General features: G+C 37.6%; 1 protein-coding gene across 1 annotated transcript in view; it reads right to left on the reverse strand.

Annotated features, from left to right (window-relative positions):
* Positions 1-21409, reverse strand: part of plxnd1 (plexin D1) — a 150697-nt gene that overhangs the window by 23117 nt on the left and 106171 nt on the right. The window contains exons 20-27 of the mRNA XM_055165785.1: positions 19975-20089; positions 16930-17037; positions 10992-11104; positions 7259-7366; positions 3583-3713; positions 1744-1942; positions 1142-1288; positions 117-273 (exon numbers count right to left, since the gene is read on the reverse strand). Coding sequence (XP_055021760.1) covers positions 117-273; positions 1142-1288; positions 1744-1942; positions 3583-3713; positions 7259-7366; positions 10992-11104; positions 16930-17037; positions 19975-20089 — 1078 coding nt within the window. The remainder of the gene's footprint in view (positions 1-116; positions 274-1141; positions 1289-1743; positions 1943-3582; positions 3714-7258; positions 7367-10991; positions 11105-16929; positions 17038-19974; positions 20090-21409) is intronic.

Below are 21409 nucleotides of genomic sequence, written 5' to 3' on the forward strand. Positions count from 1 at the left end.
TAGTTGAGCATCATGAGGGGAATTGACCTTTTGCAAAAGAAGATTACTATATCTCATACAAGGTGGCCGAAGAGGAAGGATGAAAATAATCAGGGGAAATGTCCGCTCCCTCTTACCCAGGTCCACGTCCTCCGCTCGGGGCCACTGTGAGAATGGCAGGTTTTTATAAAAGGCCTCTATGATTTTTTCCTTCACTTGGCAGATTGTGTCTGTGTTCATGACCCTGACAGATAGAGAGTCCATGCCGCAGCCCTGGAAAGATACATTGATGTTCTGCAAAACAAAAGAAAAGTAAGTAAATATAACTTATCAACTGCCATGGTTACTTTGAGGTGCACTAATTATGCATTATGACCCTGAGAGGTGAAAATTAGGTTTCCTTTCATGAATCCATCTGTCAGTGGGAGGGTATATTAATAGTGTAAGCCTAACACTATTGAGAAAGGCGAGAAAGAGACAAATCTCTCACAGTGGCTACATTAAATGATGTGTTAGTGCCATATGAACCATCTTGCACTCAGAGGACCCCAGGGACAGGCCTCCTACTGGTGCCCAGAGCCAGGACTAAACATGGGGAGTCAGCATTTCAGTTTTATGCAGCTAAAATCTGGAACAGCCTTCCTAAAGATGTGAGACAAGAGACTTCACTTTGACTATGTTTAAATCCAGGCCATAGACTGTATAAAGTGGACTAAGAGAGTGTGACAGGCTCTATATTAGGAATAGGATTTTACTAATGGACAAATAACTCTTTTAATTAAATTTTATGATTATTTATGTTTTGGTGTGTTTGTATTGTGACTTTAATGTCTTTCTTATTCTGTAATGCACTTTGAATTACTTTGTGTAGGAATTGTGCTATACAAATAAACCTGCCTTCCCTAAACACATAACAAAAACCACTTCCACACCTGCCCATGTGTTAAAAACTGAAAAAAGTAAAAGACAAACTGGAAATAACTGTATTTTGGCTCTGAAAGTCCATTAATCAACTGACACATCCACGGCCCATTACTGATCTTTAGAATCGAGCAAAACAAGCCTAATTGTGTGTGTTATGAACCATTAGTGCTGTTAAATGAATAATCCTCAGTCTGGCGTTGGCGGGTGATGGTCAGTGTGTGACTGTGGTGAGTCTGACCTGCGGCTTGGCCTCAATATTCTCTCGGAGTAGCCATTCCTCGTTGAGGGTGTAGCGCGCCTTCCCTGTGATGGCGTCTATGGAGCCCTTGTTGATCTGCTGCTTGATTGCACAGAGCAGCAGGAAGAAAGGCTCACCCACTGTTTCCTGTGAAATGTGGACAAATGGGCAAAAGCTCAGATATGTGGAGGAATTTATGAAAGTATGTTAAAGCTAGAGATTGAAGTACATATACTTAAATTACTGTGGTTAGGAGCAATTTTACAGTAATTTGGGGAAATCTTAGTACACTTTGGGACAGAAGTGTTACCTTTTAAACTTACTGATAATTCATTATTTTTTGCCACTTTAATTTTGTATGCCACATGATCTTGTATTGTATTCCTAATTATTATGTAATTGTTTTTAACTTTGACATTTTTACTTACCATAGCAATTTGAGTACTATTTAAAATGCAATATAAATAAAATATATTAATATTATTATTTTGGAAAAGTGTTTGCTTTAGGCATTTAAAAAAAACATTAGCTAATAAACCTAGTCCACAGTTAATTAATTTGCATTTTTTAAGTTTTCAACCTCTGCTGAAAAATGCACTAACCTTGAGGTAGCTATACATGCATATAGACATCCAATTTGTCAACATTTTCTCCACGACAGACTCTGTTCTACGAAGCATCAGTTTTGGATTTTTGGAAGCCGAGGCATCAATCAAATCCACGAGCAGGTCCTTCATGATACTGGTGTAGTACTCGAGTTTACCATGAAGGGCGATGGTAAGCAGAGAGGCCAAGCTGCATCTGGAAAGAGTGAGATAGAGAATTATGTGACCATTGAGAGAAAACCCACTCTTACAAACATGCCCTGACAGTGTGTGGTCAGTGGAGATTTTAAAATAACACCAGCTCGGAGTCGTCCCGGTTGCACCTGTGACAGAGGCCAAAAACAGCCCTGATGTAATGCAGGGAGTGAGTGGGTGAGGCGGGCCAGAGGTGTGGGGGATTTCCCTCACAAAGTCCAGTGTAATCCACCGCAAACAGGCTGCATCAATCAGGAAGTGCTGACTCCAGGGATGGGACCAGGATGTGGCGTTCAGTGGGAATTTTTCTCTGGTCTTTAAGTGGATCTCCATAGTGACACAATGAATAGACTATTATTATTTACTACAGGGATGTTTTAAGTGATGCTTTAAATAACATACTGTGTCGACTTTGCACTTATACATACAGCCAGGCCACCTGGAGAATGCCCGATCTTGGAAGCTAAGCAGAATTGGGCCTTGTTAGTACTTGGATGGGAGACTGCTGGGAATACCAGGTGGAGCTCTTACGCATATCATATCAGTCATTGTGTCCTTAGGCAACACACTTCATCTACTTTTGTCTATGTATGAATGTTGTGTGTGAGTGATTGAATAAAGCCTTGTGAAGCACTTTGGGTGTCTTGAAAAGTGCTGTAAATATTCAGTGCTAGGGCTGGGTATCATTAAGAAGTTAACAATAAGATACATACCTCGATACGTAGGCCACGATACGATACATATCTCAATGCAGTGCACTTTCAATTCGATACAATATATTTCAAATCAATTTGATACAGTTCCATAAAAAAATAAAGGCTAAATCATGGCTGTGATACTAAAAGTCTTTGTTAAACCACTTATTTTAGTTTATATGAAACATGCCCATTTTACTCAGCAAAACAGTGAAAATGTCAAATGTGTTGCATAAATGAGTTTCCTTTCTCTAAACAAGCAACAAAACTGAATCACTGTAACAAAATAATTGAATAAAATATACCAAATAATAATCTTGGCAATATATCGATAGAGCAGCCCATGATATCAATACTGTATCATCACATTAAAGGATATGATATATTGATATTTCGATATTTTTGCACACCCCTATTCAATGCATTATTATTAAATACAAACCACAACCCATAGAATAAATTAAAACATAACCCAGTATATTAGGCATTAGATAATATTAAATGTTCTATATTACCATCTATCTCTATTATAAAAATGCTCTGTTGCACCTTGTGATGTCATGTACTGGTATAACAACTACCTTTTACTTTTAGTTCAGTAGAAGTTGGCAATTCCAGGGCTGAAACTATCCAAATGGCTGTATCTCAGGTGTATGGAGTATAAAACACAGTGGAGCATTTCCTGCATTACCACTTGACATTACACCACATTACCAACAAGTGGAACAGTGTGTTTTCAGTTTGAAAGAAGAACTCAGACTAAATATGCAGGGTTTGTGTGTTAAACATGTGTGAATGGAACAAAACACAACTTCAGGAATGTTTTTGATGGGGACACGACATCAAAACATAGAGCAGAAAATAGTGTATGTGGCCTGACAATGACAGAGGAGAGGCGAGTGATGATGCACAGCTGGACATTGTAGTTTATAGTTTTGACTTTTACCTGTCCCGAACGGCAAAGTCCTTCTGCTGCTCCAGCGCGTGGACAAAAGTGACGAGGAAGTGCTTATTGTTCAGGAGAGTGGAGAACAGTGCAATGCCCTCCTCTATGTTCGGTTTTGTGGAGTTGTTAGACTGTGGAAAGATAAAGATAAACACAGTCATTTTCTTTTATCACTGTATCGCAAATGCATTACAGTAGTTTGGGTGAAACTGTTTGCACTTAACCAGAGAACATTTTGTTTTCTATGTCACAATTTTAACAGAGATGAAGACTTTAAGGGCGCAAATGGGACTGACGAGGACTCAATATGAACTTTAAGTGGGTACCCAGTGATGTCAAAATGAGGCCACTGTGTGCTGTCTGCATCTGATTACAAAGCATTTATTGTCCAAGAATCAGCAAATGAGCTGTTAGCATGCTAGCTGTTGTTGGCAAAACTCCGCTCTAGCCTCTGAAAGCTGTGAAAAGCATTTGAATACTCATCACAGTGAATCATTGGGGTGTTTGGAATGCATAAGGTAAGTCGACCACTACAGACCATTCAAAATGAATTCGTTTTCATGGTTTAAAGGCCAAAAAAAAAAAAAATCAGGCACAGTGGGCCCAGACTAAACATGAACGAATCAAAGGCAGAATCAGAAATAAACGTGCTAAATCTGTGGTTACACTTCAACCAAGCCAAAACTGAACTGGGACTACACAATTTCCAAATCAGGACTAAACAAAACTTCCAATTTTGCAACTACACACAACCAGAGCCGATACCGATACTAGTATAAAATACCAGCATCAATACTGAAAACTGAGTATCAGTTCAGTAGATATCCTGGCCTGACCTTTAAGTAGATGTAACAAGATTATTTGCAGGCTGTTTTTAAAGCGTCTCATAATTTTTGAATTTTTATTCATATGTAATGGTTCTGTAATGATGTGAAGGATAAATAATAGTTACATAACACAACTGGATCTCTTGTGTAATAAGATAACTGTGTTGTAAGGAAACTGTACCATTTTCTGTCCCTACATAGGTATCACTGAATAGCAAATATCAGATAAAGCCAGACATGTCAAATTGAGGCCCGGGGGCCAAATTTGGCCCACGATATAATTATATTTGCCCCGGGAGATCATATCAAATATGTATTAAAGCTGGCCTGCCAGCTACAGATAGGCTATTGAGACATTATTTATTTAAAATTTGGGTAACACTTTAGATTAGGGACCACATATTAATAGCTAGTTAATAGTAAAATGCATAATACGTGCTTAATTACATCGTTGTTAGTATTTATAAAGTACTTTTAATGCATTTTTTGTCTAAGCCTGTATTTCGCGAGTACTAACACATTAACTATTTTCTTCCCATTAAAGTAGTGGAGATTATAATCAATGTTTTTGTGTATACACTGAAATCTTAATAAGCATTAAGTGTTTGATTAATACCAACTAATAGCTAAGTAACAGCTAATTAGCAAACCAATTACCACTTAGTTACCTATTAATATGTGGTCCCTAAACTAAAGTGTTACCAAATTTTGTTATTATTTTATATTATGCTTGTTCTAGATTCAATATTCAAGCAAAACTATTATTAAACAGTTATGTTAATATGAAAGAAAAGAAAACATGCAGATGTTGAAATTTTTCAATAAATATTTAGTTTGGCCCACGACTTAATCCCAGTTTTTAATTTTGGCCCTCTGTGAATTTGAGTTTGACATTCCTGTCATAGTATTGATATCGGCATCGGAACTGTAAAAGCTGGACCGGTGCATTCTTTATTCATACTGACTCATTAAAACCAGCACTACCAGAAGAAGCCTGAGTACCACCATGCATTACACTCCTGCTGGGCCCTCCTAATCTATTTCACCCCCCGTGCCCTATCTAGTGCACAATTCATCTTTCCATCACACGCTGCGTTAGACCCCTTACTATTGTGGTCGGTCCCTCCTGCACTGCCGTATCTCCTACTTTGGGTCTTCTAGCTAGGTTGCAATTGTCTCTAAATGTGCCGAGTCGACTTAATGAGAATGGCCTATCTATGGTGCGACTAAGCAGAGGTGGTGATGAAGACTTCCCCCTGGACTGCGGCCATATGGTGTGGTTTTGGAGGCTGACAGAAGGAGAGCAGGGGTGTGTAGTAAGATAAATGCCCGCCTGTGAGATTTATTTGCTGTGACCTGGAAAACACTTCCTGGGAAGACGATGTGGATCCAAGGCACTTCATCACTGTTAGACAAGCTCCCCCGGCTGCCGACCCAAAACCGGCACCCGCGATCGCTACTTTTCCTCCTGCGCACCCTCATACGAGCACATGTTCCCCCCCTTGTTGGGCGTTTTGGCACAGAGGTGTGTGAAAGTGCATGGCCTCTTACAGTCTTTCAGTCAGGCCGTCATTTATATTTCCGTGAGACTGAGGTGAATTGGAGATTGATGCTGTATTTTTCCATGGGAAGTGTGTGTCAACAGCTGTCATCAACTTAGCGGGCAGCGAGGTGTTTGACAAGCAGGTTTCAGAAAGTCTCGCTCAGAAGAAACCACTAAATGACATGCAAAAGTAACATCGCAATAACACCTGTATTTCTCAGCTGGTAAAATGATCTCTGCAAAGATAGTGAATGAACAGGGAGTGGTTTTGTGGATATTCTCAGTGGTACACAAGAATCTTCTGGTAGTACTGATACAATAACAAAACAAAAATACATGATCTGGTTTTTGTCATTTTAGTTTAGTCATGTTCCTGCTTCAGTCCTGCCAAAAATCTGATTCAGGCCCAGTTTATTCTGTTTAGTCCAGTTTTATAACTCTTTAATCTGTATCATTTGTTAATTCATTTTTCTAAATAAAATAAAAAATAAGAAAATGAAAAAACAACTATTTTCTTCATTATTTGTCTCCAAAACAAGAAGCGGATAACGATTTGTTTTTTCAGTTTTTGATTTTGTGTTTAAATAAATAATGGAAAAAATAGATAACGGCTGTTTCCGTGACTTAAACTGCGATGCCGAACTTTTGCGCCACATACGGACTGAAACAGGACTGAACCGGGACTGAACCAGGAGTTTTGGGACGGCCCGGAGGTGCGCCCGGGTAGATTGATTGGGACCAAGCTGGGACTGAGACCAGGACTGAGATCAGGATTGAGACCATGACTGAGACTGGGATTGAAACTGGGTCCAGACCAGGATCAGGACAAGGCCTGAACCAGGACTGATCCCAGGACTAAACCAGGTCTAAACCAGAACTGAACCAGGAGTAAACCAGATCACGAATAATAAAGACTGAAGGTTTACATGATACATTTAAAGTAAACTTTTAATATGTAAATATATAAAAATTAATTCTCAATTCTCATTCTAATTATTTCTCAAATGGTAAAGAAAAGAGAATTATTGTGTGTCTCATTGTCAATATTTTTAGAAATCCATAAAATAAATACAGGGAGTTAACAACTGTGTGTATGACCTCATAGACACTCAATCAAACATGCTAAGTCCTGAGACACATAAGAAGTGCACACAAGCAAAAGTGTGCAATGCGCTTTCCCCAAACTTCTTAACGATAGAGAATCCTAACAAGCTTCACTGTGACCTAGTTGAGAAACAAAAGAAGTTAAAAAGTTGCCAAATGAAGCAGTGTGGCAGGCGCAGGTCCTGACGGCTTAACCCCTCACCTGCCAGTCCTGCAGCAGCGGGTGCGTCTCTGGGAGGGCTTTAGGTCCCAGAGAATCGTTTTCATAGACGACAGGCAGAACCAAGGTCTTCTCATAATCCAAAGACATCTGAAAGTGACACACATGCAGTTAATACATACTAACATAGACATACATACAGTTCACCATAAGACTGAGCAAGCAGAATGTCTGTGATTGAATTAAGTTTTTAATTAAAGGGAATGTTTTACTGTTAATAGAATTACTTTGGCAATTTTTACCGCTGTTGCCTTGGATCAATATTCATAATTCACCACTAGTGTTCACTGATATTATCATCATTTCATTCTAAAATGTTAAAGGCCCCATATTACGCTATTTTATGATCTGTTATAATTGTTCCTTATCAAAACATACCTGGAATTATGTTTTGTTTCATTCACATATGTTCAGAGTTTTTCTCTAAAACTGAAAACACTCTGTTCTCCGTTGTGATGTAATGTGGTAATACAAGAAGTGCTCCACTGTGTTTTTATAATCCATACACCTTCACTCGAATCATTCCGATGATTTCAGCCCTTGGATTGCCAGTCTCTACTGAACCAAAACTAAAAAGTAGATGTTAACATGAAAACTACTGCTTCATGACATCACAAGGTGGAACAGAGCATTATAAGAAAACTAATAATGAACTCACACTCAAACGTGTGTAAGAAACAAAACACAACTCCAGGTATGTTTTGATGAGGTAACAACATTATTATGCCGTCTCTAAAAGTTCACAAGAGTAAATTTTTCAAAATACGGGACCTTTAAGTCTTTATAACTTGTATATGTATAATTAAAGCAAATGTTGGATTTTTCACCAAAACTCTCCCTAAATAATGAAGTATAGTTTTAATATCAGTTGCTGCTCTGTTTCTGGGACTATGGTGCAGATTTACAGACTGGAACTGAAGTGCTGAATTTTGTGTGACTGACCATGAAAAGGAAACATGACTCCATGACACTGACAGTCATGAGCTGTAATGGTTTCGCTCCAAAATTGACTTAAAGCCAAGAAGAAGCTCTCAACTCAATCTGTCATTTCAGGGCAGTTACTTTTGGCTCGTTTTCAAACTGAGCCTTCACACTTTTTTGTCAGTGAGTAATTGGCTAGGAAAGGAGCTACAGTGAAAAAAGACAATGATATGTTCAGAGTAGCAGAGGGAGTGAAAAAATCCTGCAGAACTGTACTCCCGTAATTATGAAATGGTTAAGGAAAACAATTTAAGCTACAAAACATGAAAGTAAATTTTACTTCAGACTATTTTAAAACACTTTTTAGTAGCAGTGGTCTCAGACTTTTCACCCCCACACCAGAACCAATATAGACGAGAGAGGACTTCCAGGTCTAAACTAGTACTAGGTCTAAAATAGAATTGAACAATTGTTATTCTAGTTCCAAACAATTAACCCAAATAAATGTGGATAAAACTTATTAATTCCACCATTAGAGATACATGTAGGAGTTACCATAGTGACACAATGAACGCATTAGCAAACAATGACAAAAAAAAGTTTTAAGATTATCTGAAAAAACACAGAATAGATTTCAACAACACATTTTTAGCAGCCTGTGAGCAATGCGAGTGTTCATGGTCCCACTTAGGTCTTTGATTTTCTACAAAAATGTGAGAGTGAAATGACTGTAACAGCACAAATCAGCTCTCCTGTTGTAGTTCCAACAAAACCAGCAATTTCTGGTCATATTCTGTTAAAATACACCTCAGATTAAAGTCTAATTTGTGTTACAGAGCTTCAGACAGAGTAGTGCTTCAGTTAGCATCACACGCCCAAGGAATGTTCATGGCATCTGCTGCAAAGTATCAGTGTATTCAAAATGTACTCAAGTAGCTGGATCACATAGTAAAAGTTAAAGTATGTATTTACCCCACCCTTTGTTACTTCTGCTTAGTTTTTTGCTGTCTTTGCGGAAAACTATGTGGAGACAATACTGAGGCTGCAACAGTTGGATTTATGCTCCTCTCCACTCTGCCTTTCAACACTCTCCCTACTCATTTCCTTCACGACCAGAAAACAGAGTCCAGTGTCCAACAAAACAACTGAAGTCATATGACATTGCACAAGGATGTTCGTTTTCACAACATCGGGGCGAGCGTGTGAGAAAAAGAGAGAAATATGTTGTTTGGGAAAAATCAAGAGAAAGTTTTGCTGTCTCTGTGCCCAACATTGTTCTGCCTGTATCAAAGTCAGGTCTGCGGTTTACAGACTAAACACTCTCAATTGCGGGTAGTTTGTGTTTTCCTTTGGGTTTGTGCTTCTGGTGTTATCGCAGTTAATCATCATTTCAGTAATTGTAGAAGTTTATACAGTTTGTTGAACCAATGCTAGTTGAGTTTCAGATGGCATCATAACATTCCTAAGCTCGATAATATTTTAAGATTCTGTGTACTACGCAAATTGACTCTTGTGAGTTTTAAGCCATGTTAGAATGCTGTTATTTCCTCAAAAACATATCTGGAGTTGTGTTTTGTTTCATTCACACATGTTTGAGTAATCAGTTATTATTAGTAAGTCTCAAAATGCTCTGTTCCACCTTGTGATGTCATGAAGTTGTAGTATTCAAGTTAACATCTAACTTTTACCTTAAGTTCAGCAAAAATGGGCAATTCCAAGTCTGAAATCATCCAAATGATTGTGTTAAACATTTGTGAATGAAACAAAACACAACTCCAGGTACAGTATGTTTGTGATGAAGAAACAACATAGACAGACAGATATAACAAAGATAAGGAAATAGCGTAATTAGGGGTGGGTATCGTGAAGAAGCTGTCGATACGGTACATAGCTCAATACAGTGAGGTTTCGATTTGATACAGTTCGATACAATATATTTCAAATCGATTCAATACGGTACAATAAAAAATAAAGGCTAAATCATGGCTGCGATACTAAAAGTCTTTGTTAAACCACTTCTTGTGCAAAGTTCATATGAAACACAAACATTTAATCATCAAAACTGTGAAAATGTCAAATGTGTCGCAACGAGTTTCCTTCCTCTGAACAGACAACAAAACTGGAGCTCTGTAAGAAATAATTTTGTAAAATATACCAAAAAATACTCCAAAAAATACAGCCCACGATATTGATACTGTATCATCACATTAAACAATACAATATATCGATATTTCAATTTTTTGCTCACACCTAATATGAGCTCTTTAAATATAAACATAGTAGTAAGAAGTATTAGCGCTGTAAAAAACTATTACTTATCATATAACAGTTCCCATTAATTTGATTGCTTTACCATAACTACTGTTGTACCACAAACAAATGATCAACTAATGTAATGTCATTCCTGATCCAACTCTCTCTATTTATCCTGGCTTGGAACTGACACAAATAGTCTAGCGGATGTAGTCATTAGTGGTTAAAGTTTCATTGTGTCTGCATTACTGTAAAACTCCTTTCCACAGACAGATTTTACCCCGAGGCGAGATCACCCTTCACCAAAACTGCTTACCTACAGAGAACACATTAGCCAGGCTGCAGGGGGCTAGCTGTCCACTGTGTGTTCTCAAAGTTACAAGGTGAATTTCTTTACTATAGATTAGCGTCACTGGGAAATATGAAACTGCACGTGTTGGCTGGTAGAAATATTAAAAAACATTAAAAAACACCATTGAGAATAATACTACTGCCAGTATGCTAGTGTGGTGAGATAGTAGACAAAAGCAGGTTTTCTCACCTTGGGGAAGAACGTGCGTGTGACAAACTGTTTGTACTCCAGGAATGGGATGCCCTGGCTCCGATTCAGCTCCTTGGTCAGGTCTGTCATGTCTGTCTGGAGCTCGGCAAAACCTGGCAACGAAAATGATCAAAATCGGTCAGCTAAAACATTATGGCCATCTGCTTAATATGTAGCCTTGGGGAGGGCGATATTGACAAAAAATGAATTTGAGAGAATTATAGTCATAACAATAATGAGCACATAGATGATAGGTGCTAAAACCTGCCTGTAAATGTTCATATATCGGACGATAGTAAATGAAATGTACTTAAAAAGTGTAGAAATATCACCTTGGATGATTAAAAGTAAGAAATAGTTTTAATTTTAACAGCTTTTTGACATTTTTAAATTATCATAGCATATAGTAGGGTTGTAAGAAAAAATTGATTCAGTGCTAAATATATGAAAGGAATTAATTTATGGAATAGTCTTGACAAAGATATAAAGGAATCAAGTACAATGACGGAATTTAAAAAACACAAAAAACTCATAAAAACCAGTGCGATGTGTATGTATGAAAAAGAAAGCTAAATTATTGTGCATAACAGTGACGATTTCTGTTTGCAATTGATTAATAATTGTGACTGAACTGAAATGTAGTGATTTGAAATGTTTAGTAAATATCGGTGTTGATGCATTATCTGGAAATAGGAAAAGGGGAAAGGGGGCAGATAACATAAGATGACTCTTCTTTCTGCTCCTTTTCATTTATTTGTTGTATGTTTGATGTTGTGACACTGTTGATGTCTTCTTATACCTTATGAATTAAATAATTCATTGTGAAATGTTCATATAGATACAAATGTTTTTCTAAAAAAAATCCAATTTGAATATATTGTATTTCATCCAATTATCTTCTAGTGAAAGTGTATTTGACCATAAAATTATACATAATTATTGATAAATCCCAATATATTGTCCTTTTAGTATCAGAATGTATCATGATATACTGAATTGTGACAAGCATATCGTGATAAGTATCATATCGCTAGATTCATAGCAAAGCACACCATTACAGAGTATATTTAGTCATGATAATTACTATATTGACTATTATTCAATATATAAAAATATTTTTGGGGTCAATACTTATTGTACTATGACAAGATTTAAGATGTAAAAGGTTGACTCATTACAGATGCAAACTAAGTACTAAAGTGTTTCATTTTGCTGTTATTGTAGCTTATGATTTTTTAGCACTATTGTAGATTTAGAATAGTTTTTGTAGTTTAAATCAGCTCTTGGGTTATTGTGTCAGTGGCATAAATTAGCTTCATTATTATCATTTATCATCTATATTTACTTCACTTTACTTTATATCGAACTTCAAAATGTGTTATCATGACAGGCCTACACCCCTAACATATATGGACAACATATAAAGACAATGCAGAGACTATACTGCCCACCTTAAATGTGGCTCTATATTATGATACTCAAACATTCACTTCTTCAATGTAGTTAAAAGATTAAGAACTAGCAATCCCTGTTTCCTCTTGATTGAAATACTGAATGCTACAGACCACAAACACCCTGTAAAAGCTAACACATGGTTTAGACATCATAATTTACTGAAACCCTTGCTTAATTTTCATGTTTCTGAAATCTAATCTTCGTGAATATTCTCTTGTGCCTAGTTTAGTTTTCCCCTTATTTTTTTTAAAAAGATAGTCTGTAATATTCACTTAATCTTTCATTGGAAGACACGTCGCGACTGATTGGTCCATTTCAAACAGTGGTAGTGGTTTACCATATGTTTTTGTTTGTGGGTATATAGCTTGTTTTTAGTCTGGGGCAAATACATTACACTTCCTGGTGATGTGCAGCGTCTGCCAACCTCCTGATTACAGTGGAGGAGATTTCAGATCAGCAGCCGCACCATTGTATCATCTGATTTTCCAGATCTGTTAGGTAGGTTCTGGTTGAATGCTAAATATGCCAAACGCATACTGTGATCTGTCTCCTTCCTCTTCCGCTGCCAGTCTCTCCAATTGCAGTCCAATACAACACACTGACAAATATTTACCACAAGACAAAGCTGTAGCCAAATCCGGAATAAGGCTGTTTTCCAAAACATGTGTCCAAGATGAGGTTTTTGAGTGAGACAATGAGAATGTATCCAGACACTTGAATCTGCATGCTAATCTCGACTTAGTAGACACTTTATGTTCTTCTAATTAGACACAAGAGATCCCCACATGGAAAAGCCCTTTGTTGCAAAATGAGAGACAGTTTTGGGTTGCATCAGGCTTGTTTGTGGACAGGAAACTGGACCAGAGGGGCTATAGCAACAACACAGAGCACGATTTTAGGCAAGTATGAAAAATTATGTTTATGAAGGAGTCATTTTCTAACAGAGTTTAGTTTAGTCTTTCCACTGTTAGTCATACTATTACAGTTATAAAGAACTGTGCTATAGCCAAGGGGATTGGTCGGTTTACAGTATGTCCATCCCACTCTTAGCCCCCATTTAGGGCTGCATGTTTCTGGAAAAATCTGACCGCAATTAGATTAGCAATATATGTTTAAAAAGCAGGATTCTGTTCAGAATGCATATTGTAAACAACTCTAAGAGCAGCAACATTTTAAAGAAGACTTTTTTAAACTGATAATCTACAGGTATCAAAAGATTGTTCTATAAAAACACAGAATATTTTGTTACTTTTGTTTTGAGTCATTTATCTAGATATTTTACCTCATTTTGTTAATTTACCTATTACATTTCTGTTTATTAAATTACTTTATTTATACAATTTATAACATCTTGTTTTTTGTTACTTCCCCATCCCTGGCACAGACGGATATCGTAACACAGAGAACATTCTATTATTCTATCTAAATTATTGCAGATTTTGCAGTTTGATAACTGCTCCAACTCAAATTGCAACTTTGATTTGAATGCAATATCTTGTGCAGTCCTACCCAATTTCACTGCAATATTATCTTCATTAGAACATCCATGCTTATTGCGGAGATTTTCCAAGTTTTCTAAGGGTCTGTGATTTTCTCTATTGTGAAACATTAACACACCATTTCATGTTCACTTTTGGCACAGTATTGTATTTCATCTCTCCCCAGGGTTATTTATCTATTGAATCACCCGTCACTTCACACTTTTGATTAGATTCTGAGGCCTTGAACACACCTCACGTCTCACTGAATGCCAAAGTCCTCCCATCTCTGCAGTCTGGAACATGTCTATTGCCAATCTGCCTCTTTTACTCCTCTTTTATCACCTCTTAGCTTAGGGCAAAGCAGTACCTCGCTGTTTTGCCCTGAACTCAAGCCACAAATCTATCTCTGTCCATTGACTAAATAACCTCTCCCTCCCACACAGGAGACTGCCTCGGCCCTGACTCTGCGCTCCTATCTCCCCCTCTCTTTCATTTCTCTCCCCCTATCCGCTGCCCTATCTCCGCTCCATAAATCCAGCCCTTCTCGGATGCAGAGTGGCCTTCACGGCACTTTCCTTTAATGCCCAGGAAGACATGCACAAAACTGAAAGCACACACATTGCTCACACCTGCGGGCCTGGGCTAGACTTCGTGTGAATCTGTGTTGCAGGTTTAATTGGTGTAGTGGTAAACATTAAAATTAAGCTAAGATAAAATGCTCTAACTGCGACAACAGCAGCATTACAGTGAAGAACCCATTGGACGAAGGCTATGGCAGTTACACAGGATGGCATTAAAGCTTGTATATTATGCAAAATTGACTGCTGTGAGCTTTTAGCCAATGTTATAATGTTCAAAAACATGCAGTACCTAGAGTTTTGTTTAGTTTCCTTCACAAATGTTTGAGTAATCTTTTCTTATTATTCTGTCTATATCTTCAAAGCTGAAAATGCTCTGTTCCACCTTGTGATGTCATGTAGTGGTAGTGTTCAAGTTAACAGACTGGAAATTCCAGGGCTGAAATTATCCAAATTATTCTTGTGAAGCTACTGAGTCAAAACACAGTGAAACTATCTGTATTACTAGTATCATTCAGAAGTTGCCGATATGATATATTCATTGATACATAAGCCAAGATACGATGCATATCTCAATACAGTGCACTTTCAGTTCGATGCAATATATTTCAAATGGATTTGATACAGTTTAATAAAAAATAAAGGCTAAATCACGGCTGTGAGACTAAATGTCTTTGTTAAACCACTATTTGTGCAAAATTAATATGAAACACAAACATTTTAATCATCAAAAATGTGAAAATGTCAAATGTGTCGCATAAATGAGTTTCCTTCCTCTAAACAAACAACAAAACTGTATTGCTGTAATGAAATAATATAGTAAAATATATCAAAAAACACTCTTGGTGATATATCGATACACCAGCTCACAATATTGATACTGTATCGTCACATTAAACTATATGGTATATCGATATTTTGATATTTTTGCACAACCTTATGTATTACCACATGACATCACTAGGTGGAACAGAGTGTTTCCGTTTGAGAGAAGAACTCAACCTAAATAGAGTTTGTGTGAATCAAACAAAGCACAACTCCAGGTATGTTTGTGATGAGCAAACAACATAATAACAGAGACCAGAAAGTAGAGTAATATGGGCCCTTTAAACTTCTTTTATCTCTGAGCAATTTTGTAATTGAATAAAAGCTAGGTTGATGTCCCTCCACTAGAAAAGTTACATAGTGCACCTTTAACTGCACATGATCTAAGTGGTCTGGGATGCAGAGAGAATCACAAAGCCCATTGGTATTATGCTAAATGAATTAAGAGTGAAATTATCTTCTGTTCATGGATGATTTACTTTGTGGTTCACAGGTATCTTTTACTTGAAAAATGTGCAGTTTTATATCCTTGTTGTCATTTTTCACACCACACTTTTATCAAACGTATTAATTAAACCACAGTTTTTAGGTGGACCAGAATCATCCTGTTTAATCCACCTGAAATTAGTCTGCATTCACACACTCAAAAATGAGCAGAACTAGGTGTCACGATAACAAATTTGGAAGTAAGCTATACTGCTGAAGAAACTATAGAGGATAAAGTATAATGCTGGAACTAAATTATGCCACTGACACAATAACCCTACAGTAGAATATCCCCCCAAAAACTATCCTAAAATGTATAAATGAAACACTTCGTACTTAGTTTGTATCTATAATGAGTGATAGAAGTTATGCTGCCCACTGCAGCTCAAATCTAATCATAGAGCAGAAAAAAACAAAGAAAAAAAGCACCCACAATAAATATGAAAAGTTCTTTTCCAAAAATGGATAAGTGCCATTTGAAAAAGTCATTGGAGGCCTTTAGTTTACTCTTAATATAGTAATATTTTTAAAAGCCAAATCTATTTTACTGCTGTCAAAATATTATTCCATCCCTGCTTGATAAAATCTACTCTATATTACTGTCATTCATAATACCTGTATAAAATGAGATATCTGTTTTTTTTCCTATTGAACTCTTCATATTGACCCCCAAAATTATTGTTCCATCTGTAGTGTGCTGAATGATAAATTTATGTAGTATTTATAGTTTTGTCTGGAAAAGCTCAAGGATTTGATTACAGTGGACCAAAGAGGTAAAATATGCTGACATCCTTACGCCGAGACAGTGGAGGAATACATTTGACGTAAAGAGGCTATCTGAACAGTGTCTGGCGGTGACTGATCATTTGTCAGGTGTTGTGTTTTATGAGTCACGCTTACTAGACACGAATCTATCAACTGTGGCGTATCCCTCCCACCTCACCCTCTCAACCAACACAAACCCTATCACAACAAAGAAACGCATTTGGTCGATTCTAGACTGACAGCGCCACATCATTGGAGATCTGAACAGGCTTTGATAGTAAATACTCCCAAAGTATATTTTTTTTGCATGATGCGAGCGGGAGTGCATTTGCTTTTTCAGTTGCACACCTTTACGGATCTCCTCTCTGATCTGGGACTCCATCTCCTCCATTTGCAGCAGGGTTTTCTGCCAGTAGCGCTCTGCCCTCCGGCTCTTTGTGCAATATACCACAAGCGCTGAAAGGAAAACAAAGAGACGTGAGGAAAAAGATATTATACAGTAATAACTTCAAAGGGATAAAAACAGAGAGTGTTAGGATGAGGTTCTCAGCAGCTGTGGCAGTGACATAATAATTAGACTTAGATAAACGTTATTGATTCACATGGGAAAGCGCTGTGAGGATTTGGGTGACTGGTCGTTTATTTCATGTAGTTACACCATGCATTTTATTTTAAGTGTAATATCCTGCTTGGGCAGTTTGGCGCCTTTCCACTGGCCTTTTGATCTGCCCCTGTTCCTTATATTACACGACATATGGATCATGTCTCTACACTTGTGTCCTCTTTGGTCTCCATGAAGATAGAATCATTTAATACAATACTGCAATAACATCTCCATGGAGAAAAGCTTTTGACTGACCCTCCACCAAAAGTTACACAATGCATCTTTAAATGTATAATGTGTTATGGTTTACAGGCAGTAAATATCCAAGAAGAAACCCATTTTCCTCTGCCACCACTCCACAGTTGGCCAGACAGAGGACTTTTGGCAGATAAGATCGACGCAACAAAGGGGGGGCACTAAGTTAGTTTGTCTAGTTATTTAAGGTGACTTGATTATCACTTATTATTTCTTGTATTATATGTATTTGCCTTCTTGTTACTTTGATTAAGTTAATAGTTTTAATTAATTATTTAGTGTAAATTTCCCCTCCTGTGTTTTAGTTGGCCCTCATATATTTAAACAGTTGTTTGTTCAGCTCAGTTTGACTTAAGTTACCCCAGTTGGGTCCAGGTTTTTGTTAATGATTTACCTAATGTGGGCCTTTGTTAAACTAAATTTTTTTACTTTATTACATTTAAACTTATTTTTATACCTTGTCTTTGCCTTTCTGTTTGGCCCACTACACTCTGTATTTATCCAAAGTGCTTTTTTTTTCTTTCAACCACAAATACATAACATGTTTAGATCACTATGTTACCTTTTATTACTCTGAAAATGCTACATTTGATCAAAACAAGGTATTAACATATTTTATAAGTTTCACTTTTGTTTTTGACACTTTTGTTTTTGACGTTTCTGTTCCCCCCATTCCTTTGCTCTCCGCAGTCACACAATCAGCGTGCATCCCCTAATGAAACTACTGCACGTTGTGTCGGGTTCGTCAAGTTGTTGTTTACAGTTTTGTACCATGTTTTTGTATATTTATGGGGAATTGTCATGTGGGAGCGTGGATGATGTAGGCTTGAGGGTTGAGCATTGCACAGAATCTAATTAACGAGGGTTCGAATAGGGCCTGGGAGAGATCGCTAGATTCCTGAAACATGCATGAATGACATTTAAAACCCCTTCAGGGATGTTATACACAAGCTCAAATACAAAAGCTCAAAAAATATATTCAGCATAATATCATATATGAATATACTCAGACTCAGTTTTATATCTATCTTATATGAAAGTAACAGTTTTATGTGTGTCCATTTGCTACTTATTCATGTTACTTATGCTATGACCCAAAATACTAAGCCCAACCTCAGCTTTGTGTACTATCAGGGGGAGTCATGAGCTTCAAATGCAATAATACACTACTTTAGTTTTAACCTCATGACCTCTATTGTAAGACTAGTTCCTATGTACGACACTGATATATTAAAAACAGATGCTTGATGGACTCTGAACAATAGACATGACACAGGAAATAGTCCAAATCCACTGAATCCCCCCTCTGCCCCAGCCCACCTGCTCCATACGCCATAGTATGCCACCACTCCCCTCAGAGATGACAGGCTATAGTGGCACAGTCAGACAGACCCAGACAGACAGCCGCAGAGAACACTGGCTGCTTTGTGGAGAGAGGGGAGATGAAGCAACCGGGGGACACCATGACCCCCCAGCGCCCCTCCCCCCTCCCTTTTATCTGCTGCACATCTGGGGCATCCATCGCAACAGCAGCCGCGCAGCCATACATCATAAACGGGGAGTAGGGTTATAAAGATGCATAGTCAAAGGAACGGTTTTCAAACAGTACTGCATTCAGAGTTAAGGTGCTACAGCGGAAGTGGAATTGCCCACTGGAAGATTCTACCATCTGGATTAAAAAACGGGGGGGTTAACTGGGTTGAAAAGCAGGTGTACATTACAGGTGGAGATTACTACTATCTTAACACTACCTATGAATGTATTTTATTCAGTGGGTAGATACAAACATATGCCCTTTTGCTGATTAATTTGACTTTGGTCTTAAGGGCATTTTACATTTAGTATCTTTAAACACTAGGAATGTAACGATATCCAAATTTCACGGTACAGTATTATCACAATATGCATCTCACGATACAAAACTTGTTGTGATATTTTGAAAAATGGGACAGTTTTTTGCTTTTAAAATACCTTGACAAGATTTTGGTCTAACTTATTTCCATCATAATCCTGCTAACGGGGCTAACTGGTATATTACGCTTTTCCCAAATCCCATAGGAAAAAGGGCAATATTGTCTTTCCCCTTGATAGAATTCATCGAACATTCTTTTTGCTCCAGCTTTAAATCCTTGATCTCGGGAATCGTTGCCAACACAGAATGTATGGTTCTTCGCTGATTGGCTGGTGCCCAAACTCGCACTTTCGGGGTTCTTGCAAACCGCTTACTATTTTGAATGTATTATTACCATTTATATTGTTCCTCTTTGTTATTATATTATATTGTGAATATAATTTCCCATGTGGATCAATAAAGTTTGTCTAGGTATAAGTTTAATTCTAACATTGATCACCAGGTTGCATGGCAAACAGAAAAACATATAAGCATTCATAGTCACATTTATTCACTGGGGGCCATTGAGATTCACTACTGTCTCGAGTTTTATTCACTTAAAAGACACAAACGATGATCCCATAGAAGCCTGATTTGTGTGGATGGCTAGCCCTCTCTTAGCTGTTTTGTGAAGATAACTTACCCACAGTGCACAGCAAAAGCAAAACGCAGCAGACCACGATGGACACCACAATAGCCAGCTCGCTGCCTCCCTGCTGTACTTTGGCGATGGTTTGGTGGAAGTTCCCCACCTGGATCTATGAACAGACACAGAACATTTATTAAACTCATCTTCTAAAGCATGATTTAGTGGTTACATTTAGAATACGTTGTAGTCGTAGTAGAAAGGATTGCGTGCAGCTTAATATAGGCAGGTCTTAATAGAAACAAGTGCATGGTTTCTACACACACATAAATTTTAATGGACGCAGGTGCAGGCATGCTCACAAAAAAAAAAAAAAAAAAAAAAAGAAAAAAGCACCCCGCAGGAGGGTTTGAAAAATGGCCTTGCGCGTCAAATGAGCAAGAAGAGCCACACAGTTCAGAGTAACCCAGATGTGTTGAGAAAAGGACGGGCGCTTCCCCTTCTGATTAGTCAGCAGGGCCTCTGTGCAGCACTACCACCACAGCAGCGCCTTCCCCAATCCCAACTTCATGAAAAAGACGGAGATGAAAAGCCCCCAATCCTCAAACCAAATCCTTCTTTACATTGGTCCGACTCAGAGTGAGAAGCTAGCCTCACTGGGCTCCACTGCTCTTTCATTTGGGCTCTTTCTAGTTCCACTCACTTATTTAATATATTTACCAAAATGTTAAAAAGTGAATGTCTTGTAGAGCAGGTGTGATGTAATGATTATATAATGAGACAACTTACACTTAAAATATCTTCAAGATTACTAGTCTGCTTAGAGTCATTAATTTAAAGGTCCCATATTACGTGAAATCTACTCTTGTGTGCTTTAAGTCATGTTATAATGTCGTCACCTCCTCAAAAACATACCTGAAGTTGTGCTCTGTTTCATTCACACTTGTTTAAGTAATTAATTACTGGGCCAAAACTCAAAATGCTCTATTCCACCTTGTGATGTCATGTAGTGGTAGTTTTTAAGTTAACAGCTACCATTTACCTTTTGTTTCGCAGAGATTGGTAATTCCAGGTCTGAAATTATCCAAATGATTCTAGTGAAGGTGTAAGGAGTTTAAAAACACAGTTGAGCACTTCCTGTATTACCACATGACATCACAAGGTGGAACAGAGTGTTTTCAGTTTGACACAGCCTAAATATGCAGGATTTGTGTGTTAAACATGTGTGAATGAAACAAAACACAACCCCAGGTCTGTTTGTGATGAGGATACATTATATATATGCAGTATATTATACGTAATATAGACAATGCTTGCAACACTTTCTTTATTCCTTCAAATGTTCTTGTTCCTTTGCGTATTTACATCAAAAAAAGAACGGAGAGTAGCCTTACAAAGCAGATGCCATTGTCCTTAGTTCCTGTTTCATTATCTCTTATCTATGGTATGATAAGAATAAGAAGAAATCTAGAAGTACTGCTGTCAGACTACT

This window comes from Boleophthalmus pectinirostris, unplaced genomic scaffold, assembly GCF_026225935.1.
Source record: "Boleophthalmus pectinirostris isolate CB_2022bp ecotype Guang Dong unplaced genomic scaffold, ASM2622593v1 HiC_scaffold_8, whole genome shotgun sequence".
In the NCBI taxonomy this organism is placed as follows: domain Eukaryota; kingdom Metazoa; phylum Chordata; class Actinopteri; order Gobiiformes; family Gobiidae; genus Boleophthalmus; species Boleophthalmus pectinirostris.